Source organism: Psammomys obesus, unplaced genomic scaffold (genome assembly GCF_907164565.1).
Source record: "Psammomys obesus unplaced genomic scaffold, mPsaObe1.curated_primary_1811, whole genome shotgun sequence".
NCBI classification, from domain to species: Eukaryota; Metazoa; Chordata; class Mammalia; order Rodentia; family Muridae; genus Psammomys; species Psammomys obesus.
Genome location: NW_026585626.1, coordinates 5,984,656 through 6,007,778, shown reverse-complemented (window position 1 = coordinate 6,007,778; position 23,123 = coordinate 5,984,656). Strand labels below are relative to the sequence as shown.

General features: G+C 46.2%; 1 protein-coding gene across 2 annotated transcripts in view; it reads left to right on the top strand.

Annotated features, from left to right (window-relative positions):
- Window positions 1-1,117: 1,117 nt before the first annotated feature.
- Ubr2 (ubiquitin protein ligase E3 component n-recognin 2) overlaps window positions 1,118-23,123 on the top strand; it is an 81,752-nt gene continuing 59,746 nt past the window's right edge. The window contains exons 1-5 of one of the 2 annotated variants that reach the window (XM_055613228.1): window positions 1,118-1,522; window positions 10,750-11,009; window positions 18,668-18,746; window positions 19,870-19,983; window positions 22,410-22,540. In XM_055613228.1, coding sequence (XP_055469203.1) covers window positions 1,445-1,522; window positions 10,750-11,009; window positions 18,668-18,746; window positions 19,870-19,983; window positions 22,410-22,540 — 662 coding nt within the window. In that variant the 5' untranslated portion in view covers window positions 1,118-1,444. The remainder of the gene's footprint in view (window positions 1,523-10,749; window positions 11,010-18,667; window positions 18,747-19,869; window positions 19,984-22,409; window positions 22,541-23,123) is intronic. The other variant, XM_055613222.1, reaches the window with a different exon arrangement.

The following is a 23,123-nucleotide window of genomic DNA, read 5'->3' as shown; positions in this document are numbered from 1 at the left end:
CTGGACCTCTTTGTCCCTCTTCCCAATGTGGCAATATCTCTGTGTTTTCACTATTGCTTATCTCTTGTCCTATTGGGGACATATGTCTGATCCTAGCTTATTAGGGCTGCCAGGTTCCAAGATCAACTACAACAACTCCAGTAACAAAAGTATCAGCCTCTTCCTACAGGGAATCTAGGGTCTGGTCATATGTGAGCGCCTAAACGGAGATCATTTAATAGGTATTTAAATGCGTGTCACAAAGTACATCCGCACATACAAGCCTCTCTAAGAGAAAAACGACTTGTCTTAAAGCGACGCAGCTGAAAACTATCCAGTATCTCTTCTACCGCTCTGTGGCTGCCGTCGGACCCTGAAGTGTTGTGTGTTTTTGTTGTTTTGTTTTCCCTCAACCTCCGGGACACCGCGAAAACAATGGCAGTCCCAGCTCCTCTCCTCGGCTGTCCCTCCGCGCAGCCGCAGGACGCAGGCGGGCTGGACGCGGAAGTAAGCGCTTCCAGCGTTGTTCCGCTCCCCGAACCCCGAGAGTTGGTCTTTTAAGTTGGCTCCTCTCACTTTTTTTCCTTTTTACATCAAGACTTAAAAAAAACCAAAAAACCAGAAGAAAAGAAATAAAAAAAATCCCAGCGGTCATACACTAAACTGCTCGCGACGTTTAAACAAATCGTGTCTTAAAACTTTTCGAAACCTCGGCGCTAAACACGCCTCTCTGACTAGTGGCAAGGATGACAAGGCATTAGAACCTCGGGAATAGAACGCGCGGTTCATTCATTCTTTGGACAACGGGGGTCTTTTTCAGACGCCGGACCTCTGACAGGCAGCTGAGTGTCTACCGCTCCCGGAACGCTTGTTCTCGGTGCCGGGGAGATCAGAAAAATGACAAGAAATAAACGGGGCTGAGAGAGCAAAGCGAGAGTTCACACGTTATTTCGCTCTTCTGGCGTCAAGTTCCTCTCGGGGATTCTAAATTGTCGTTTTCCAGGCTTCCGCCAGGGGATGGACTACAACTCCCATGATACCCGTGCGCCGCGCCTTATTAGAGGCTTCACTTCGCTCCCCGGCCCCCAGGAACGACTACAGTACCCAGCATGCTGTGCTCCCCTGCCTGGGTGTTTTTGCCCCTGTCTTGGCGTTGAACGCGGTAGTGGCCATCCGGAGTGCCAGGCCTGGGGTTCTCGGTGTCCTTTCCCGGGTCACGGGCGAGGCGGCGACTTGACTTCTGGGCGCCAAGCCCGGGAGCGCGCGCAAGCGTCCGCCGTCCCCGCTGCAGGTTCGCATCCCGCTTTGCTCCTTGCGCAGCTCGGCTCGCGGCCGCCCGGACGGCCCGGGACTGACGGCCCCGGGACAGGGGCGACCCGTCGCGGCTGTGGGAGCAGAGGCGAAGCTGAGGCCCGGGGAGAGGCGACAGCGGCGAGAGCGCCCGGGGAGAGGAGGAGGAGAGAAGATGGCGTCGGAGATGGAGCCCGAGGTGCAGGCCATCGACCGCAGTTTGCTGGAATGTTCTGCCGAGGAGATCGCAGGGGTGAGTGCGGGAGCCCGGGAGGGGTACGTCCGGCCCTCGCAGGCCGCGCCCCGCGGGGGAGGAACGGAGTCCTGGAAATCCCGGAGACCGCCACTGACTTCGGGTAACAGCCGCGCTGGCCATGTCTTCTGGGGAAAGGACCCAGGAGGCCATCGAGCCTGCTGCTGGCCTTCCGTGCTCAGGGGTCTCCAGGCGACTATACTACGGCGCTTTCATTATCCCTACTTACCTTCCCCTCCATTAGGTCTCCAACCCTTGGGCCTTTGCCCTTTAGGCCGGCTGTTGGGAGACGGGAGGGAGCGAGCCGCTTCCCAGCGCTGTCCTGTCGCCAGTCGCCCCACTTTACCTCCTGATTCCTTTTCTTGGGGATAAGCGGAGCAGAGTGTGCGCTGAAGCATGCTGGCCTCACCAACTTTGTTGCTGGGACTGCCGGGGTTACCAGGCTGCACACAGCCCACCCCCGCATTCCATTCTCTGTGCTTTAAAAAAAAAAAAAAAAAAAAAAAAAGTTGTTTTGCACTTGTTTATTTAGATAGATGGCAACATTGGTGCCTGTGTGTAAGGTATTGTCTCCACAAGTTTGCTGAGCATGGAGGCTGGGAGATTTTTAAAAGCTACATTTAATTTTTCTAGGAGTTGGGAAAAGTTGGACAGAGAACAAACGTTATATAACTTTGAGAAAGCAGCTTTGGTTAACAGATGCAAGCTCATTAATGGTAGAGTTGATCACAGCATATCAGCAGCCCTTAGGCCCTAAACTTAAGCCATTCAGACTTAGTAAGGACTTAAAAATGTATTGTGAACAATGTTGATACAAGTAGCAAAGTTATAAAAACAACTTGAACAAACTCAGTGTCTTCGCTTGCCAGGGGACACCTATCAGAACAGATTGTCCAAAGTGACAGTGTATGGCTCGAACAATTGGAGCCCAGTCTTGGAGGCCTCCCGCTGAAAAAGCTCCCAGGAAATGAGGGGACTTTTCAGCACATCGGCACACTGGATGTTGGGACAATAATTGGGATATATGGTGGTGATACGAGTATTTGGAGGGAATTGATGAAACTAAGAAAGTTCAGGAGGCAGTAAATGAGAGGGTAGAGGTGATAAAGATTTTAAAAATACATTGTTGCCTGATAAGTTTAAATTTTGTAGTTTTTTTTTTATATATACTAAGGTGTGCAGTCTATTTTCATGTACTTTCTGTGTGATAATTGCACAATCCAAGGATTTTTCCAACCCCATCTGCCTTTGATTTATCAGAGATTTGGAAAAGGAAATGGAAGCCCTGTTAGAAGAAAGTAGGAAAATGAATAATAACAGTGACTTGGTATCCTATTTTGATTGTCAAATCTGTTCATGTTGAAGTGGGTTTTGAATTTTTTTTTCTTCCACTGAATTTTTTGCATCTGTTGGCTGGTGGTTACGCCCATTCTAAAAGTGATGAGAATCTCCTTAGTTTGCTGAGCTTCTTGAGGAAGCATTTCTAAAACCTGTGCTGAAGGCTGTTGCTCCTACTCTTAAGTGGTGAAAGTTTTAAGCAGATGGAGTGGGGAAAAATAAGGGAAATGCAACAGAACGTTTTAAAACTGATTTTTAAATTTCTCACCGTGTGTACTTGTGTATGTCTGTGTCAGGGTGTGTGTTTCTGAGTGCGGGGGTCTTCACCCTGGCCAAAGGCCTCAGGTTCCCTGAACTGCAGTTACTGCTGCTCAGTGCCGGTGCTGGTTGAAGAGTAGTATGTGCTGGGAACTGCTGAGCCATCTCCAGCCCCGAGCAGGACCTTGTTACCTTGTGTGGACTGAGTTTCTGGAGAGCCCCCTCTGCGCCTTTCTTACATAGGTTTATGAACTTCAGCTTAAGGGAGTGTAGTCTGAAGGCCAGGAGAGTCCTTCAGCTCGAGCAGACGAATGTTAGCTTTCTCAGCTTTGATTTCCACTTGGCACGATGTCTGGAGGGGTTTACTGGCTGTATTTAGTTAGGATGCCAAGTACTTATCACGTTCTTTCAGCCTCAGGCCCCAGCATGGCCCTTGACCACAACTGAGAATTAACAGAGCGTTTTCTCTTAGGTTGAAAGCAAATTTCAGTCGAGTGTGATGGTGCATGCCTGTAATTCCAGCACAGCAGAGACAAGCAGATGTTAGGTTCAGGCCAGCATGGTCCACAGAGAATTCCAGGCCCGTCGGGGCTATTGAAAAACATTTTTTTTTTTTTTAATTTTTAAAAATGGGAAGTTCAAAGAAGATTCAATAAGCAGTTTTTGCATAATTTAGACCTCTATAATTGGTAATTTTCTAAGACCACCTCCATCTTAACCCAGGCTAGCCTTGAACTCAAAATCTTCTTGCCTTAATCTTCTACATGCTGGACTTGCAGGCATGTGACCCCACATCTGGCTATGGGTATCAAGTCTCAAGCACCTTATTGACATACTGTATTAAGCAAAAGAAAGACTTTGCAATTGCCATCCACTTCAGCCAGCTGACTCTACAGTTGGGATTTTAGAGGCTCATTGAAGCCAGCTGGTGTCAGTGTTCCCTTTCTTGGTAGATTTGATTCAAGTGTGATTATTCCAGTGCGTTCTAATGGGTGATTATCATTTAAAGAAGGACATATATTATCTGCCACACCCCCCAGCATAGAAATCCGTGTGCTGGATGGTTAGGATGCGAAATAGTTAACATGTTCTTCAGCCTCAGGCCCCAGCATGGCCCTTGACCACAACTGAAAATTAGCATGTTTCCTCTTAGGTTAAAAGTAAATTTCAGATCTATAGACCCAGCACTTAGGAGCCTGCATTAGCAGGATCACTTGGGAGTTCCAGTCCAGCCTGTAGTTTATAGGGGACCCTTGTCTCAAAAGACAGACAGAAAGAAGAGAACTGTGAGCTGGGTAGACGGCTTGCTTAGTCAATGCTTCTTCATGCAGGTGTGAGGACTTGAGTTCACCTGCGCAGAAGGCCAGGCCCAGCTGTGTGTGGCTGTGGAGCCAGCACTGGGGAGCCACAGGACACAGGAGGATTCTCGGGGCTTGATGGCAAGCTAGTCTAGCTGAATTAATGAATGCCAGATTCCATGAGAGACTTGTTCAAAATAAGGCAGCGAGTAGTTGAGGACATCTGATGCCTCTCTCCTTAGGCACGCGCGCGCACACACACACACACACACACACACACACACACACACTCATACTCACACACACCCCGCAGATAAGAGATTTCAAAGCTTTCCATCATGAACTTGAATGTCTGTGTCTGTATGTGAAGAACGAAGAGTGAGTCGGCATACGTGCCCGGCTCTTGTGGAGGTCATAGGACACCCTGTGGAGTGTATTCTTCCCTTCCATCTTCTTGTGGACCCCGGGGATTAAACTCGGGTGACGAGGTTTGCCAGGCAAGTGTCTTTAACCAATGGGCCATCTGGCAGCATTCATTATAGACGTTTTGTATGTGTGTGTGTGTGTGTTGCTTATTCCCAACTTCACACTGTGAACTGTCTCAGGGAAGAATGGCACACACTGTATGGTTCAGGGGTTTGGGCACATTCCTAGAGTTGTATGATCATGACTTCTTTTTTATAATGTTTTTATCATCTCTCCAAAGTATTATGTCCCTCTGCATCTCCCCTCAGATCTCCAAGCTGTAAACAACTGCTAATCTATTTTCTGTCTCCATGGATTAGTTTATTCTGAACATCATATAAATAGAATCCTACAATGCATTTTGTGATCGTCTTTCTTTTCACAGATGTTCATTAGTGTTTAGGATGCATCGCTACTTCATTCCTTTTCATTGCCAAACAATCGCCCCTTGTACATATGGAGATAGCACGTTTTCTCCATTCAGAATGGAACGATATTTACTTTGATGCTTTTTGGGTATCTGGAACGAGCTACTGTGAATATTTGTGTAGAGATGTGTGTGTGCACGCTTTGATTTTTCTTGGCCACATCCCTAGGAGTGGAGCTGGGTCATATGTTAATAACTCTTTTGAGGAACTGCCAGTCTGTTTTCCAAAGTGGCTGCAGCATTTTCTATTCCGTCAGCAGTGCAGGACGGTTCTTAGTTCTCCGCATCCTTGCCAGCGCGTGTCTGTTTTCGATTATTGATTGCCATTATGTGAGGTGTGAAGCACTGTCTCATGATTTGGGCTTACATCTCCTCAATCACGATGCTGCGCACTCGTCATGAGCCGATTGCCCGCTCCTGTGCCTGTTCCCCACACTCCATCTAACCAGTAGGGTTTGCTGTTTGTGACTAACTCACAGGTTGCATAGCGTTGTTTGAAAGCAAACCAGATGTGCTTGAAGGGTGCAGTTTTAATTGGCTTTAGAATACTTAGAGTCGTGAAGGAGGCTGACCTCTAGGGATTGTCTTGTTTTCGTGTTTGAATTTTTTGCCTGCTCCCAATCCCAAGGCTTATACTTAGGCTTCAATGAAAGGAAAGCTGAAAATGTTGTCACAGCATGTTTACTCTAGTGGAATGAGGTGGCAGTTTCTTTATTTCCTTGATGGGGACTTAGACGGTAGTTAGTGCTTATTAGTCTGGTCCCTGCATCTGAGCTAAGGACAGATTAGAGCTCAGCCAAGTTAGAAAGCCCGTTAATGTTGCCCATGGAAGACCCTGCTGTGGTTAGCAGGTGAGAATGATAGAAAAAGCTGTTGATTTTATTATTTTGAGAAATGTGTGAGCAATCATTGTGAAAGACAGCCCTAAGTTTTGCTTGCTTTATATAGTGGTGCATATTAAGTTTAATCAGATTAAGGTGCCTGTTATAGAGACCAAATAATACTAGGTTGCATCTAATTTTTCACACAACAGTAGTAAATTCGTATTTGTTCACTTGTTTTGGCAGTACTGGGTGTCGTACCCGGGTCCTTGTGAGTTCTGTACTACTGAACCACATTGCCAGCCCCTGGTGGTTACTTTCTAGAGACAGGGAATGAACGTATGTCAGCCTTTTAGCTAGGTTTTGAAGTAATAGCACATAATAAAGTGATATTTAAAATTAGATACTCTTTTTTGTACTAATGTCCTCTTTCATATAAGGATTTAACTCTTTTCTTTCCTCTAAGATTTTAATGTTTGGTTAATGTGGATGTATGTGTGGTCATGTGTGTTTGTGTATGTATATATGTGTGCAGGTGCTCTCAAGAGGCCAACAGAGGTCATCCAAGCCCCTGGATTTAGACTTACAGGTGGCTGTAAACCTCCATGTGAGTGCTGGGGACTGAATCCAGGTTCTCTGCAGCCACTGTCCCTTCTCTTGTCCAAGCTTCAGCTAATTAGGACCTGTACTCCCTAAGTAGCTGAGGATGACCTTGAACTTCTGGTCTTATGCCTCCTTATCCTAAGTGCTCATATTATAGGCCTATCCCTCCTATCCCTCCACCCATTTCACCATCCGAAATTTAATCTTTTTTAAAACTCCCTGTTCTCATTCATTCTCTGTGCTTTCTTTCTTACCATAGCGGGCCTGGATGCTGGGCCTTGCACATGCGAGACAAATCCTCTACCCTGAGCCATACCCCCAGTCCTTCTTTTTGGAAGAATCTATTTATTCAAGACTTATTTCTGGCCAGGTTTGGTGTCAGCGTGCCTTTAAAGTGTGTGTGCGTATGTGTAGGAGGGTATAGTCATGTGAGTGCAGGTACCTACAACACCCAGAAGAGAGTGTTGGGTCCCTTAGAGCTGGAGTTACAGGTGAGGGCCCAGAACCAAACACTGGTCCTCTCTAAGAGCAGCACGTGCTTTCAGCCTGTGAACCATATCACTGTCCCCTGAATTGATTTTTTTCATTCATTCATTCATTATGCATGTAAGTATGTCATTACATACATTATGTATGTATGTATGTATGTCATTATATGTTCTTATTTATCCTGTCTCCCACTGGGGAAAAATACTTCTAAGTAAAACCTTTCGTAGTGTTGTCAATTAAAATTTTATTCACTTTTTACTTTTTCATTCATAAAGAAAAAATGCAGAGGCTAATTTGATAACCTTTATTCCTATCTTCATTTACCTGACAATAAAGGTGTCATTTAAAACTCAGTAAGTAAGGTGTGGTTGCTCACACCTTTAATCCCACACTTGAGCGGCAGAGTCAGAGGACCTGAGAGTTCGAGGACAGACAGGCCTGTGCAAAGACCTTGTCTCAAGGGCGGAAAACTCAGCAGGATTCTGCTGTCCTTTTTGTAGCCATGGAGCTTAAAGTGTGTGTATCCATATGCTTGCTCCTATATGTGTGTTCCTGCACATACAGAATTTTGATTTATAGCTACTCTTTAGAAGAGGAGAATCCATAAGATCTGAGGCTTGTCTCCTGAGAAATATTGTCATTTTAGTCCCTTCATGCTTACATAACAGCAAACATGAAGTCAGTGTTTAGAAAATTCACTTTTACCCGAGTGGTAAAAACTCGCGTTTGCAGTTGCAGCCTTTCTTTTAGTACCATGCCTTATGAACCAAGTGTCAGATTTTCAACAAAAGTTCTCTGGAACATGAGATTAACTAAAAGGTTAATATATGCCACCTCATGGATATTTAGAATGTTATTTTTAGAAGGAAGTATGTGGACTGAGAACTGTGCAGACAAGAGTTAAATGAAGACCTTACATTTACTTTTTTTTTTTTTGTTTAGTTTATTTGTGTGAGCATTTTGCCTGGATGTATGTATGTGGGCATGTCTAGTGCCCTTGGAGGTTAGAAGAGAGCATTGCATTTCTTGGAATGGAAGTTATGGATGGTGTGTGAGCATCATGTGGGTGCTGGGAACTGAACCTGGGTCCTCTGCAAGAGAGCAACACACGCTTTAGACCCCTGAGCCAGCTCTCCAGCTCCTTCCAAAGACTTTTTCAGGTGCTACGCTTGCTCATACATAGTCCCTTGAATTCTTGTCTTATTGCTTCTACCTCAGGAGTTCTGGGATTACAGGTATACGGGAAATGCAAGGTTTTTCCTGTGCCCATCTAGGTCTAGAATAACAACATGGAGACCTATTGTTTTTGTTGTTAGGTTAGGTCACTGTAGCTGGGCAGAGACTGAGCTGTTCTACTAACGTGACTGTGCTGGCCTGGCTGCTTCCCAGCCATGTGGCCCATTACCTGACATCTACTTTTGTACTGGCTCCTCCTTGTTCATACATGTCCTCATGGCAACTCCTCTCTTGGCTACCCCAGGTCCCCACCTGAGACCCTTTCTGTCTCTTTTGGCCCTGGGAGTCCTGCCTTATCCTCTCTTGCTCAGCTATTGGCTGTTCAGCTCTTTATTAGCCAATGAGGTGATAGAGAACAGTTTTTCTGCAACATTGAGACAGGAAATGCTTCATAAAAATGCCAGTGCCAAAGTCATTTTTATGACTGTTTTGTTTGCCGACATTTAAGACTGTAACCAGATCTCTGGGTACAGAGGCAGCATTTGAGTACAAAGTTTACCCCCTCCCCAGGAGTATATGTTACTGTTTCTGGCTTGAATAGGGTTTTTGTTTTGTTGTTTGTCTTTTGAAGACAAACAGCCCTGGCTGTTCTGGAACTTACTCTGTAGACCAGGCTGGCCCTGAACTCCTCTGCCTCCGGAGTGCAGAGTGCTGGGATTAAAGGTGTGAGCCACCACCTCCTGACAAACTGGAGTCTGTTTTAGTAAGACTGTGATTGCAGGCTTAGTAAACATATCAAAGTAAACACTGCCTCTGTGGGTTCAGGGCACTGTCTTAGTACTTTTATTGCACATTTTGAGGTTTATAGTCTTTCTTGGCTTAGAGCCAGTATGGCACAAAGAAGTTTAAGAGAGCAGTGAGCACATGGGCAGAGGGCAGGGATGTGTGCAGTAGGAGAGGAAAGAGGGAGAGGCAAGGGAGTGCTCCAGGGTGCTTTACCTAGGATTCAGCAGTTTGGTTTTAGAGACTTAACTCACCCAAGCTGCGAGCCTGGCGTTCCCCTCTGCTTTCCTTACGTGGGGCATTTGCCAGGAATGTAAGTACAATGAGAGTGTAAACATATTTGCAGTCATTCACCCGGCTACCTTAGTGCTCACTATTTATACCTGACACAAGGGGAATGACAGAGGGAAGTGGACTGAGAAGACACCTTTCAGGAGGCAGAGCAAGTGCACTCAGAAGAGTGCCTTAGAGGCGGCCATAAAGCAGGGGCAAGTGAGACAGAAGGGCTCTGCGGGCCTTGTCAGGGCCTTGATGAAACACAGTGGGAAGCTGTCTGACACGATCAAGTTTGTATTTATCAAAATTACCCCAGTAGTGAGGTTAGACAAAATTCCCAGAGGGACGAGGCTTGTGGGGATCCTGGGTAGGACATGACTTTGCTATTCCTGCTGCTGGGGTGAGAGGTTCTGGAGAGCAAGAAATAAGTGGATTCGAGAGTTTTAGGATGCCTGTCTGAAGGCGAAGACAAAGCAGAAGGATGCTGAGCGATGCAGAAGGAAGGTGCTCAGGTTTAAGTCCTTAGGTAAATGCTAAAGTACAGAAATAGAGTGACAGATTTCGATGGTGGGGGGAGCATCGTGAGTTCAGTTTTGGGCACTTTGACTTGGCACATGTGAGATTCCGAAGTATATAACCAGTTGGAAGCATAAGGAAAGAAAGAGAGTTATTTGGTTTGTTTTGGCTTTTGTTTTCCATTTGGATTTAGTGGGCAGAGCCAAGGGGAAAGAAAGGATTTATAGAGAGAGGTTGGTCAGAAAAAGAAGCCATAGTCAAGGCCAGGCTCTTACTATAGGATGACATTCATGAGAAATTACACACACACACACACACACAAACACACACAAACACCTATGCACCATCTCTCCATTCATCTCTGACATAAAAATCCCTGTCACAGTTGGAGTAACATTTGAGCAAAGCACTAGAAATCAAACGAATGTAGCAGCTGGGTTCTAAATAAGGAGTGTGTGATTTTGTGTGTGCGCGCAGAAGTGTGTGTGTGTGTGTGTGTGAGAGAGAGAGAGAGAGAGAGAGATGGTAGGGACACATGTCAAGGCTAAAAGGACAACTTTGTGGAGTCTGTTTCTCTTTGTACCTTTGAGGGTCCTGGAATCCTCATAAAGCACTTTTAGTCATTGAGTCATCTTGCTGGCCCAGATTAAATTCTAATGTACTTCAGTATAAACAAAATATGATATTACTTTTTTTTTTTACCAAAAAAGGAGTTGGTTATAATTACTAGCAGTCAGTTGACCTTATTTGAAACTTTGTTGTTTTCTTTTTCTAAAGAAATGGCTGCAAGCAACTGACCTCACCAGAGAAGTATACCAGCATTTAGCTCACTGCGTGCCCAAAATCTACTGCCGAGGTCCCAACCCTTTCCCACAGAAGGAAGACACACTGGCACAGCATATCTTGTTGGGCCCAATGGAGTGGTACATCTGCGGTGAAGACCCTGCGCTGGGATTTCCAAAGCTCGAGCAGGCGAACAAGCCTTCCCATCTGTGTGGCCGAGTGTTCAAAGTAGGGGAGCCCACCTACTCCTGCAGGTAAAATACTACACTTCTGCGGGAGAACTTCAAGTTTTTATTTCCAAATTACGAAATCCATCCAATTAAAAGCCCTCAGTTTGAACTTCTAAATGGAAACAAGTATGCCTTCCTTACCCTTCCCGACACATCTTGCTTACAGTGATTCTTTTTGATGCTGGCATTGTTCCAGAATTGGCTGTGGAACCCCACCACACTGGCTCCTTTGTTCCTCTCCCATTCCTTTATTAGCTCTGGGTGCTTCTACCCTCACAGCTTTCTGTGTTTGCTGTGACCTATATGGAGAACTGGCCGTTTCTCCAAGGATTTCTTTCTAATTGGAAATGGTAGAAACTAGGATGTGTTTGCTACATGGCTGACGGATACAAGATGACCTTAAAAGACTGGTGGAACTGAGTCCACAAGGGTAGAAGCGGGAGAATGCCGTGCCTGGGCCCCTTCTCACTGTCTGTCCCTGTCAGTACTTCTGACCTTCCCGAAATTCTCTGTATCATGGGCATTATGTGTACATGTGTACATACAGACTATCTTAACTAAGTGTGCCCACATATACACAAAAAGGAGTATATGGGCTGGCCAGGTGGCCCCTGCCACTAAGCCTCAGGACAGAATTTGATCCAGAGACCACTGGTGGGATGAGAGACCTCCACACATACTCCATGCCACTCAAAGGCCCAAACACATGTGCCCGTGCACACAGAATAAATGAATGTAATGAAAGTTAACATGCAAGTCAGTTGTAGTGGTGCATACCTCTAATCTCAGCATTTTGAGGCAGAGGCAGGTGGATCTGTGTGTATTCGAGGCCAGCCTGGTCTACAGAGTCAGTTCCAGGACAGCCAGGGCTACACAGAGAAACCCTGTCTCCAAAGGAAGCAAAGAAATATGTTCACTGAACTAAACTTGCTGTTTAACATTTTTCCATTCAGTTTACACAGCTAGGTAATACTCCACTGTGTGGATAGACTCTTAGTAGCAGCACTTTAACGTTTAAATGTTTTAATGTTTATAAAGCATCTTTTCTGTAAAACTCAAAGTAAGCTAAGTAAGGTTATCTGGGTTTTGCATGTTGGTTTCCCTTGTTGGCGTGATCAGAATATTGATTCCGGGAAGCACTGTCAGATTGAGGTCTGTGTGGTATCGCGCTGCTGGTGCGTGGAGAGTAGCTCTAGTTGAACCCTGTGACTAAAAAGGAGGCAGCTGTGATCCAGTGGGTTCAGCAGTGCCTTTTGTCCCCAAAAATACAATCCAGTCACGCTTTGGTGTGCTTTTAAGTTGAATGTCTGAATTACCCCCAGTCTTTATTTGATTTTTGTTTCCATAACCTCGACACTTTTGAAGATTACAAACTAGTTATTTTTGAACAAGTCCTTGAGGCTGGATTCGTGTGGTAAATGGACCTCGCACCTTGGGCCAGGTTGCCCCAGAGATGAGGAATCTAAGCCTGTCGTGGGGCCTGTGGTCCTGTTGATCACTTGTTTATGGGGCTGTCTGCAGGCTGTCTCTACTGTGATGTCACTTCCCCCCGTGTAATCAAGAATTTCATGGGAAAGCACTTTGGCCATCCTTTTACTATCAGACTTTGAGTTTCTTTGTTTTTTGTTTTTTGTTTTTTAACATTTTTGCTGTGCTAGGCCTTGAACCTGAGATGCGTTGACCTGTGTCTGCTGATGTAGTACTGTTTGTTTTTTCACTTGTGCTCCGTGTCCTAGCCTCACACAGTAGGAACCTTTGATGCCATCAGCTCTTTTATGCTGCTTGTGTTCTTACAGTGCTCTCTTAGTTGCTGACACAAAATGCACAGTGACATCTCCCAGTCTATCTTCAAATCAACTGTTCTCCCGAGAAACTAGTTTTCTTAGTAGAGAGCAGTGTTTAGCAATAGGATGGTGGCCTCATAGCAAGTGTGCTCATTGCTTTGGGGTCAGGTGGCAGGTGTGTTCATGGCTTTGGGGCCTGGTGGCAAGTTGTGTTCATGACTTTGGGGTGTTGGTGCTTCTAGACCCGCCCACGGGTGTACATTTTATCTCTGTCTAAGCACTGAGGTAGATGTCTGGGGTGTAGAGTGCTTTCTCCCTGCCTGAGTTTGTAACTCCGTGCTCTGGCAGAGCTTGAGTCCCGTCATTTTTCTGTGTGCAGCCATTCCTCGGCTCTTGCCACCGGTGATGTGTGTTCACCCTCCTTACCCTGCGCAGGGACTTAGCGGTGTGTAGAACGCGCTCCAACCTTGCCTTCCTTGTGGCTGCCTCGAAAGAACTCCAAAGCCCCTAGTTCTCCGCCTGCTGGCCTCCAAGTGTCTTTGTGGTGTCTCCATCCCACAGCACTGTAGGGAGCCTGCCGAGTCTCACCTGACCCTGACTTACTGTTGACTCCATGCCATCTGCTGTGCTTAGGCAGAGTTCTCAAAGGAGCAGAACCAGTAGAATGTGCTACGTTACAAGAGTGTGTGCTAGGATGGCTCACACAGTGCCATCTGGGGAGCCCCATAGTGCCGGCTCCATCCTGGACCCAGTAGCTGCTCAGTCCACGGAGCTTCTCACCTCACTGCCAGCCTGGGCCTGCGGACCTGGATGATTCCTAGAGATCCCACCAATCTCCCACCCATAGCAAAGGCCCAAGAAGTTGGGGTCCAGAATGAATGGAGGAGGATGGTGGCTGCATTGGGGATAGACACACTCATTCAGCAAGGAACATGGGCATTTGGTCACATGGCATCCACAGTCAGGGGTCAGAAAGAGATGGATGCTGGTCCTCAGCTTTCATCACCCTTTTACTCAGTTCAGGACTCCATCATAGGGTATTGTGCTGCCTGCATTCAGGATGGGTCTTCCTGCTTCATTTTGAACCTTTCTAGAAGGTTCATACCCAAGGACATATTTCATGTGTGATTCTAAATCCACTCAAGTTGACCATGATACTTCCTTCTCACACTCATCTACCTCTTGGGTGCCTTGACAACCACAGCAGTTGGCTGGTTACCCCAAACGCTAACTGAACCTCAGCTGTGCTCAGGCTTTGTCGGTATCACTGGGCTTTCTGGGGTTTATCTGAGGAAAGGTCTGCTTCTCTAAGTCACTGCCCCCTTGTGCTGCCTGTTGGTCAGCCTCTGTGTTTCATCTCACCTTCCTTCTTCTCAGTGGCTGAGATTGTGGGATGGTGGGGTGTGTTATCCTGCGTAGGCTGGCTGTCTCTGAACTCACTCGGCTACTCACGCGGCTGCTCACGTTTGCCTAGCACTGTCCACCGACCAGATGGAAACTAGTCAGGTGGAGTCTTATTAACCCTTCCTCAGCCTCTGAAATAATATCCTTTGGGAACCTGAGGGTCAGTGAGCTACCTCCCTAGAGTCAGAACTCTTAAAACCACATCTAATATGGAGGAGAACTCAGATTCAGTTTCCATTTTTCCTGGTTTATTCTCACAACACAGATGCCAAAATGTGTGGAGCTCTCCACGTCTCCACCAAGCAAGCAGTCGGTCAGTCATGAAGGCAGTGTCACGTCTCACAGGTTGAGGTTGAGGTCGAGGTCGAGGTCGAGGTCTCCGTCCTACAGGATGGCCCTTCCTACCCCATCTCAAATCACTGTCACAATTCTGAACCAGCCCCACCCCCCTTGTGTTCAGGATGGACTGCTTAGCAGTTGGGATTCCTGTGATTCTCCTTGGGTTTGCTTCTTTTGCCGTAGGGAGTTTTATTTCTTGGGCTCCTGTAAAGTGTATTTGCAAAGAATACAGATGAAGCGATGAGGAGGGCAGGTGTGGGTGACCCTCCCCCCCTGTGCCCTCTGGGTGTGCCTCCCCCAGGTGTTGAGCCTTCTGAAGTACTCCAGTACTCCATGCTGCGTCCTCTCTGGTTTTATTGAGCATGGGTGTAGCTCAAACAACTGTGCAGGAATGTGATTGGGCCAGAAAGTAAGATCTAATGCCAATAACAGACCAAATAGGAAACCCAGCAAAGCCAATCTGTGGGTTCTTCTCGGCCTCTGCAGTATTCCTTCTAGGTGCTACGGAGGAGGACCACTTCTGGGTCTTCATTAGGATCCCCTTAGGAGCTACTGTGGAGTTGTTGGGTTTTTTTGTTTGTTTGTTTTGTTTTGTTTTTTTTTTTAAAGATTTATTTATTATTTATACAACATTCTGCCTGCACACCAGATCTTACTATAGCCACCATGTGGTTGCTGGAAATTGAACTCAGGACCTTTGGAAGAACAGCGAGTGTTCTTAACCTCTGAGCCATCTCTCCAGCCCCCTACTCTCGAGTTTCTTTATAGCTCTTTTCAACACAGAAGGGCCACGCATGAGTGTATTTTCAGTTCTTGTGACCTGGTGTAGAGAAATAGGCAGAAAGCACAGTGGGAGAAGGTCAGAAGGAACTTGCCCTCTCAGGCCGGAAGCACCTCAGCATTGTTTCAGCCACTGGGAAGCCAGGAACAGGGAACATGGACAAAGCCAGAATATCTGTCCTATCACCAGATTTCTGACTGAAAGCCCCTTTTTATTTGTCTTGCCTTTCTTTTATTGTCACATACCAGAACATTAGGAGTTATTCACCCATATATGATAAAATGTGGGAAAATGGGATGGGTTTTCTTCCCAGCTAAATTTAAATGCTTAGACACATACTTTGTATTAGTATTTATTTTAAAATGATGCCATGCATATAACACATCTGTTAGGAAAGAGTTTATTGGATGGAAGTAGGGAGGAGGGGGGGAGAGGCAGAAGTGTTGAGTGGAATCCCCCAGGAAAGAAACCGGCAGAGAGTGGAAGAGAAGAGAGGAGAGCAGGGGTCCTTTTATCCTGTGCCTCTGGGGGCAGCAACCAGTGACATCACAGGTGCCTACGCAACCTGGGAGTGGGCTAGTGAATTAAGATTTGTGAACTAACACTTTGTCATGAAAAATATATCCTAGTGGCTGGAGATTGGCTCAGAAGTTAAGAATACATATAGCTCTGGCAGAGGACCCAAGTTCCGTTCCCAACATCCATATTGGTCAGCTTGAAGCCACTTATAACCCCAGTTCCAGGGGGTCTAACTCACCTCTATCCTCTGCAGGCACCTGCACTCAAAGTGCGCATACCACATACAAATGCACAAAAATACATGTAATTTAAAATACTAAAAGTAAGTATTGGAAAACATATGATATGCTGGCAGGGAAGCTCAGCAGGAGAGGGTGTCTGTCATCCAGCCTGACACCCAAGTTAAACCCTCAGCATGGCGGAGGGGATAAGTGACGACCGCAAGTTCTCACTGACTCCACATGTGCACACATGTGCCCACGCGTGCGCACACACACACACACCCACACATGCCACATATGAAAAAACAAATAATGCAGTATTATATGAGTTGATAGTAATAAAAGTTTTGAACCAGGCACGGTGACAAACGCCTGTAATCCCAGCACTCAAAAAGGCAGAGGCAGGCAGATCTCTGTGAGTTCAAGGCCAGTCTGGTCTACAGAGCGAGTCCAGGACAGCCAAGGCTACACAGAGAAATCCTGTCTCGAAAAACAAGCCTTGTTTTTGAGAATTCTTGTTCTGTTTTACTGGATTATTTTTATGGGCACTGAAACTCAGAAGTGTGGCAGCCGCTGTTGAGAGCTGTTGTCGCTAGTACAAACACTGGGTAGTTTCTGAGATAGGAAGAGCAGAACAAGACCTCGGTCCAATTTCTTGGCTGTTTTTGTCACCCCCTAGAGAAAGAATTCTGGGGCCAAAGTAAGGAATGTTGGTGAATTTTATTGCTGAGCCAAGTGCACATGCAGGCTTCTTGAGAGAATCGTGCCCCTGGGATTTTAGACATGTCTTAGGGATGGGATTTGCCCCTGTAGGGTTCACTCTCTTTCTGTCCTTACATGGAGTTTTCAGGTGTGCCAGGTGCACGATGGGAACAGCTCATTTTGCAGGACATGCAGAGATGTCATTATAGTGAAGCAAGGATGGCCATCATCACAACTGCCGTGCTAGTCCCAGCCTCCATGGGTTGGTGCTGTGGTTCAGTGTTGTGTAGTCATAGGGCGGCCTCTCGTAGCATGACTCTGAAGTTGCAGCAGCTGCTAGCCTCCATGCACTTTGACCCTTAGTAGAAAAGCAAGTTATATTGTGGTAATATTCTCTCTCACAGAGTACCCACAAAAGTTCCTATATAGACAGCATACCTGTGCTGAAGAAAGAGCTGTTGGTAACTCAGAACACGGCTTGGCCTGAGCTCACATCTCCTGTTACCCCAAATTGGACTAGTCTGTGAGCTCCCATTTTCCCAGTGGCAGATGTGAAGTATGTATCTAGTGCCTTAGCCAGAGCAACAAATATTGTCAGTCAGATTCCTGCGCTACTGTCCAAGGGACAGGGAACAATAGAAAAGTGACATTTTACTGCTCTTTTAAGTTTTATTAATATTGGTATTAGTTGCATACTTCCAATTCTTGTTCAGTAGTATATATTTGTCAACTTTGAGAGTGTTCTTCAGATTAGGTATAGAAAGAGGTGGCTTAGATGTTAAGAATAATGGCTGTTCTTCCAGAGGTCCCAAGTTCAATCCCTAGCAAACACATGGTGGCTCACAACCATCTGTAATGAAATCTGGTGCCCTCTTCTGGCCTGCAGGTGTACATGTAGGCAGAACACTGTATACAAAATAAATAGATAAATCTTTAAAAAAAGAAAATTTTTTTCAGGGGCTAGAGAGATGGCTCAGTGGTTAAGAGCCCAGTCTGCTCTTCCCAGAGGTCCTGAGTTCAGTTTCTGAGTTCAATTCCTGGCAACCACATGGTGGCTCACAACCATCTAGAATGTGATCTGGTGCCCTCTTCTGGTGTGCAGGTATACATGCAGCTAGAGCACTCATACATAAAATAAATAAATCTTGAAAAAGAAAAGAAAAAACCTTCCATTCTGGGTTTTGCAGCCTCTTATATTCACTCTTGAACCCACTTGGTCAATATGGCAGTTGTTGCCTTAGTATATGAGGCCTCCGTGTCTCGGTGTATGAGGCATCCATGTCTTGTGGGAGCGATAGCCACTCCATTCTTTGGATTTTTTTTTTTTAACTATATACAACCAAATAAGAAAACTGTCAGAACTGTCTTGAATTTTTTATAAGTACTAAACACAATGGCCTTCATCCACTAGAGGTGAGACTGAGAGAAATATACCCAAACAGGAAAGTCCAGCAGAGAGAGCAGTTAATCTAAGAATATTGAGGAGTCAAAAGAAAACTTCACCTTTAATTCCAACACTTAGGAGACAGAGGTGCTCAGAGCTCTGTGAGTTCAAGGACAGCCAGGACTGCAGTGAGACCCTGTCTCAAAATGAAAAGTATTGTCAGCACTCCGGCATGGCCTTTGCGGTAGGTGCTGCTTCCAACAGAAAGTGGTCAGCTGTGACTTAGGGGTTTGGTTAGCTTACTAGGTCAAGTCTTCCCAACCTGTGGAGAACTGGACTGTTCTAGTCAAGCGTGTGCTGAAAGGCTCCCTTGTACACTCCTCTGGTATGAAAACAAAGCCTTTGTGCTAATCTCACTGGGCGAAGATCTAGCAGATTTGGAGGTCTGACCCCTGGCTATGTGGTCACTCCTAGAAGGGTGCTGTGCAGAGAGTGTGTTAGCATTCGGTGCTCTGATTTATTCATTCTCTTTTTCTTTAACTTCACAGAGACTGTGCCGTCGACCCCACATGTGTTTTATGCATGGAGTGCTTTCTGGGAAGCATCCACAGAGACCATCGGTACAGGGTCGGTAATGCGCGAGTGGCAGCCGCACACAGGATTGACTTTCATGCTCAGTAGCTCTGTCTCCTCTTAAAACTTCATGGGTGTGAGGGCTAGCTGGCTGCAATGCCAGTCGCCCCAGAGGTCGCCAGGTTGATTTGGTTGCCCTGGCTGGCAGGTGGGGTTCCCTTCCCTCCTCACTGCTCCACCTGGGTTCCCTCCTAAAGCTCTTTACTCTGGCTGGAAGATACAATGGGAGGGAGGGAGCTTCAGGCCTCTTCTTAATGCCAGAGTCTCCTGGGAACCAGTTTGTTTTCACTCCCCCTACCCTGGTGTTGATGATGAGAAAAAGAATGTACACAAAATCAGTTGTCTCTGTTCTCATAAAGCAGCCAGAGGCTCCCTGGTGTCCTTCAGCTACTCCCTCTGGTGTTTGGTAACAGGAACCAGCAAAACGGGGCTGGTGTTTCCCGAGGGGCTGCCTACCTATGCTTCTAGGGCAGACTGACATTCATTATGCCGTGCTGCAGAGCACAGAAATGCTTACTTTGGGCAGAATAAATAGGAGTCATTATACAATTTGGTGCTTGTGAACTAACCCATTTCCAACTCTCTTCTGTTGGGCTTTTTTAAAGCAGAATTTCTGGTGTAAGGAAAGTTGTGTAGGTTCTGTCTGGCCAGACTTAGTAACTAGTTGTGTAGCTTAAGGAAGTGTGACTAATTCTTGAAGTCTCCAGGTGGTACCAAAGTTTCAATGAGCACTTTTTACCAGCCCTTTCAGGGAGACTGATTTGTAGGAGTTGTTAAAGAGGAAAAAACTATTTCCTTGAAGCCACTGGGTTGCAGCGTCATTAGCATAGACAGCAGGCGCTCCCTAGCAGAGCCCCAGGGAACTTCTGCAGTCTTGAGTATTTCCTAATAAGAAGGCAGTGCGTGCAAACGCAGCCTCTGAGAAACCTGAACTTTCCCACTGTCACAGAGGAGCCCATTTCCCCTTCAAACCAGGCAGAACCTGAAGGCTTCCTCACTAGAACACTTGATGGGCCCTTGTATTTGGTATTTTCCCTCCATAGCAAGAAACTTGCAAGCGATTTTCTGTCCTCAGCACTTGAACACTTACCAGATACTGTCTTCTTTCTCCTTGAAGATGACAACGTCAGGGGGTGGAGGCTTCTGTGACTGTGGCGACACGGAAGCCTGGAAAGAGGGGCCTCACTGTCACAGACATGGGCTGAACAGCTCTGAAGTTGTGGAAGAGGAGGTAAAACACCCCTAATGGGTGTGTGTGCGTGTGTGCGTGTGTGCGTGTGTGTGTGTGTGCATGTGTGTGTGTGTGTATGTGTATGTGTGTGCATGTGTGTGTGGTCAATGTTGTCTGATTTTGCCTGTTGCTTGCCACCCTATTTATTGTTGTTTTCTGAGACAGGTTTCTCTATTTTATCTCTGGCTGTCCTGGAACTCACCCTGTAGACCAGGCTAGCCCAGAACTCACAGAGGTCCTCCTGCCTCTGCCTCCCAAGTGGCGGGGTTAGAGTAAGTTCCCACGTTACTTTTCGAGCCAGGGTCTCAGCAACAGCTGACCACCGACTAATGTAGCTCCCACGTAGGTGTGCTGTAGGCCCAGCTTTTCACATGGGTGCTGCAGCTAACCCAGGTCGTCATGCTTGTGGCCAGCTGGCTAGTGAGACTAGCCAGAAGCCTCAGCTTCAGCGAGCGACCTGACCTCAATAGAAAGTCGAAAGCGATAGAAAAAGACCTATCAACTCTGGCATTTATCCACATGTACACAAGTGCAGGCCTGCCCACACACAGACATAAACATACCATACACACATGCACACAGAACAATGATAGTAAAGTCGTTTGCATAGAAAGAGCAGAATAGTATTTTGTCACGTGAAATCAAATTTCACTCTTCATAACTATTTCCTGAATATAGTTATGCTTCATTGTGTGTATATGGACCTGTGAGTACAGTGTCATCAGAGGCCAGAAGAGCGTGTCAGTCCCTGTGGAACTGGAGTCACAGGTGTGAGCTACCGTGGAGTGTTGGGAATCAAGCCCAGGTCCTCTGGGAGAGCAGCCAGTGATCTTAACGCTGGGCCACCTCTCCAGCGCTGTGCTTCAGTTTTAAAGTGATGACTCTGACCTCTTTCCCATCATAGCGGCAAGGTGCAGAGCAGAGCCCTTCAGGCTGTAGACTTACAGTGCTGCGTTAGGCAGGGCTTTCTTCAGGAACAGAATCAACCAATGCAGATATATTACAGAGGGGAATTGTTAGAATCGAGGCTTATATAGTAGGAGCTGGCTTGTGTGCTGGAGAGACTGAGGACAGTCCATAAAGCTGGATGCCTCAGCAGTCCCAGTTGGCACGGAAGCCCTGGAGTTTCTGGAGAGTCACTAACACCCAGTCACTTTGGGAAGCCAAAATTTGCAGAGGCTGGAGTTTGATGGCAGTAGCTGTGGCTGCACTTGCCCAGAAGAGAAGGCAGACAGGCATTTGCCTGGGACTTCGTTCCAGCTGGCTTCTCATCAGAAGGTGTTGCTGACTTTGAGGGTGGGCTGCCTTCCTCAGTTAAACCTTTGTGTAAATGAATGCATAACAGACCAGACCTCTGTCTCCTAAATAATGCCAGATTCCCTCAATGTGCAAACATTTCAGGGCTAGAGAGATAGCTCAGCAACTTGATAGAGCAGCACTTGCTACTTTTCTAGAGGACCCAGGTTTGATTTCCAGCACTCACATAATGGCTTGCAACAATTTGTAACTGTTGTTCCAGGGAATCTGATTTCCTCTTCTGGCTTCTTGAGAGCCCAGGAAACCATGGGCTATGTAGAAAGACTTGTAGGCAAAACCAGTAAAATAGAGATAATTTTAAAAAGATGAGCTATTGCAAGTACTGTCTGATTATGAAGAAAATGTGTTGAACAGACGTATTAGGTCATGAGGCACATTGTGTTGACCGTACCTTGTTCCCCTTCACTTGGTGGCAATAGTCTCCCATCAGTGTGACAGTGAAGAGAAATCCACCAAAATTCTACCTTGCCCCTTGGCAGAAGGAGCATACAGGGAGGGCTGTGTCAGGTGCCTGGCTTAGTTGAGAACCACAGTACACAGTGTGGCACATCCTTTGCTGGCTTAAGAGACTTCTCCCAGGACAAGGCCTGTTTTCTCCCATGTCGCTTTGAGAGCTGATTGTCTTCCCTTGTCTTGTAGGCTCTAGCATGTGTGCGCAGGTACATAGCACACACTCATGTGAGAAAGTCAGAGCACTTGCAGGAGGTGGCTCTCCAGCTCCCGAGTAGGCCCCCAGGATCAAACTCAGACTGTTAGGCTTGACTGCAAACAGCTTTCCTCAGTTCTGCAGCCTGGAGCTTCCCATGCAACGCTGAAAAGCTGGTTTACTGTTAGAGGTAGAGATTCCTGTACAGTGCCATTCCAAAATGTTCAGTTATATTCTTGAGGCATTTCAGTGTCTGGATACTTTGACTCCGTTGATTTAAAATTGAGATCACTGAAAGAAAACATTCTAGGAAGTTTAATTTTATTTTGTATTTGTAACATACAGGATTAAGTTCATTATGAAACAAGACCTGTCAAGCTTCTTGTGTTTTGAGAGCTAGGGTCGGAGAGTGGAAGAAGCTAGTCCGTGTGCACTGACGGGCTTGTGTTTCCTTCTCCCTCAGGATCCTCTCGTGCATCTGTCAGAAGATGTGATAGCAAGAACGTACAACATTTTTGCTATTATGTTTCGATACGCAGTAGATATACTGACCTGGGAAAAAGAAAGTGAATTGCCTGCAGACTTAGAGGTTTTGTAAGTATTGCCTGTTCCTTATGTAAATGTACCTGCTCAATTTTAACGTCTTTCTCACAGCAAGAAGAGAACTTTTTTTAAAATGATGATTACATCCATTTATTTCTTTGTGTGTGGGGAGGAGAAACTGTTTGCATTGGTGTATGGACGGAGGTCAGAGGAGAGCCTGCAGGTGTGCCCTTACCTCTTTAGCCACCTTGCTATCAGTGCTTTTTAGAAAATGATTGGATTTTAGCATAGTGGTACATTCGATATTAGTTTTGTAGTTTGTATGGTGAATAAGTGAAGGTTTTTCTAGGTGTTTTGGCATAGCATCGTTAAGCCATGTAGGTCTAACAAAATGGTTCAGCAAGTAAAGTCCTTGCAGCAAGCCTGACAACTTGAGTTCAATCCCCAGCAAGAACCCTGACATCTCTGTCCTTTGCTCTCTTTCTCTGACTGACCTAAAGGTCACTGTGTAAGCTGGCTGCCTCTTCCTCCCAGGTGCTGGGGTTAAAGGTGTTTACCTTGCCCACTAGCATTCTTTCTCCCTCTCTTTTCTTTCTTTCTTTCTTTCTTTCTTTCTTTCTTTCTTTCTTTCTTT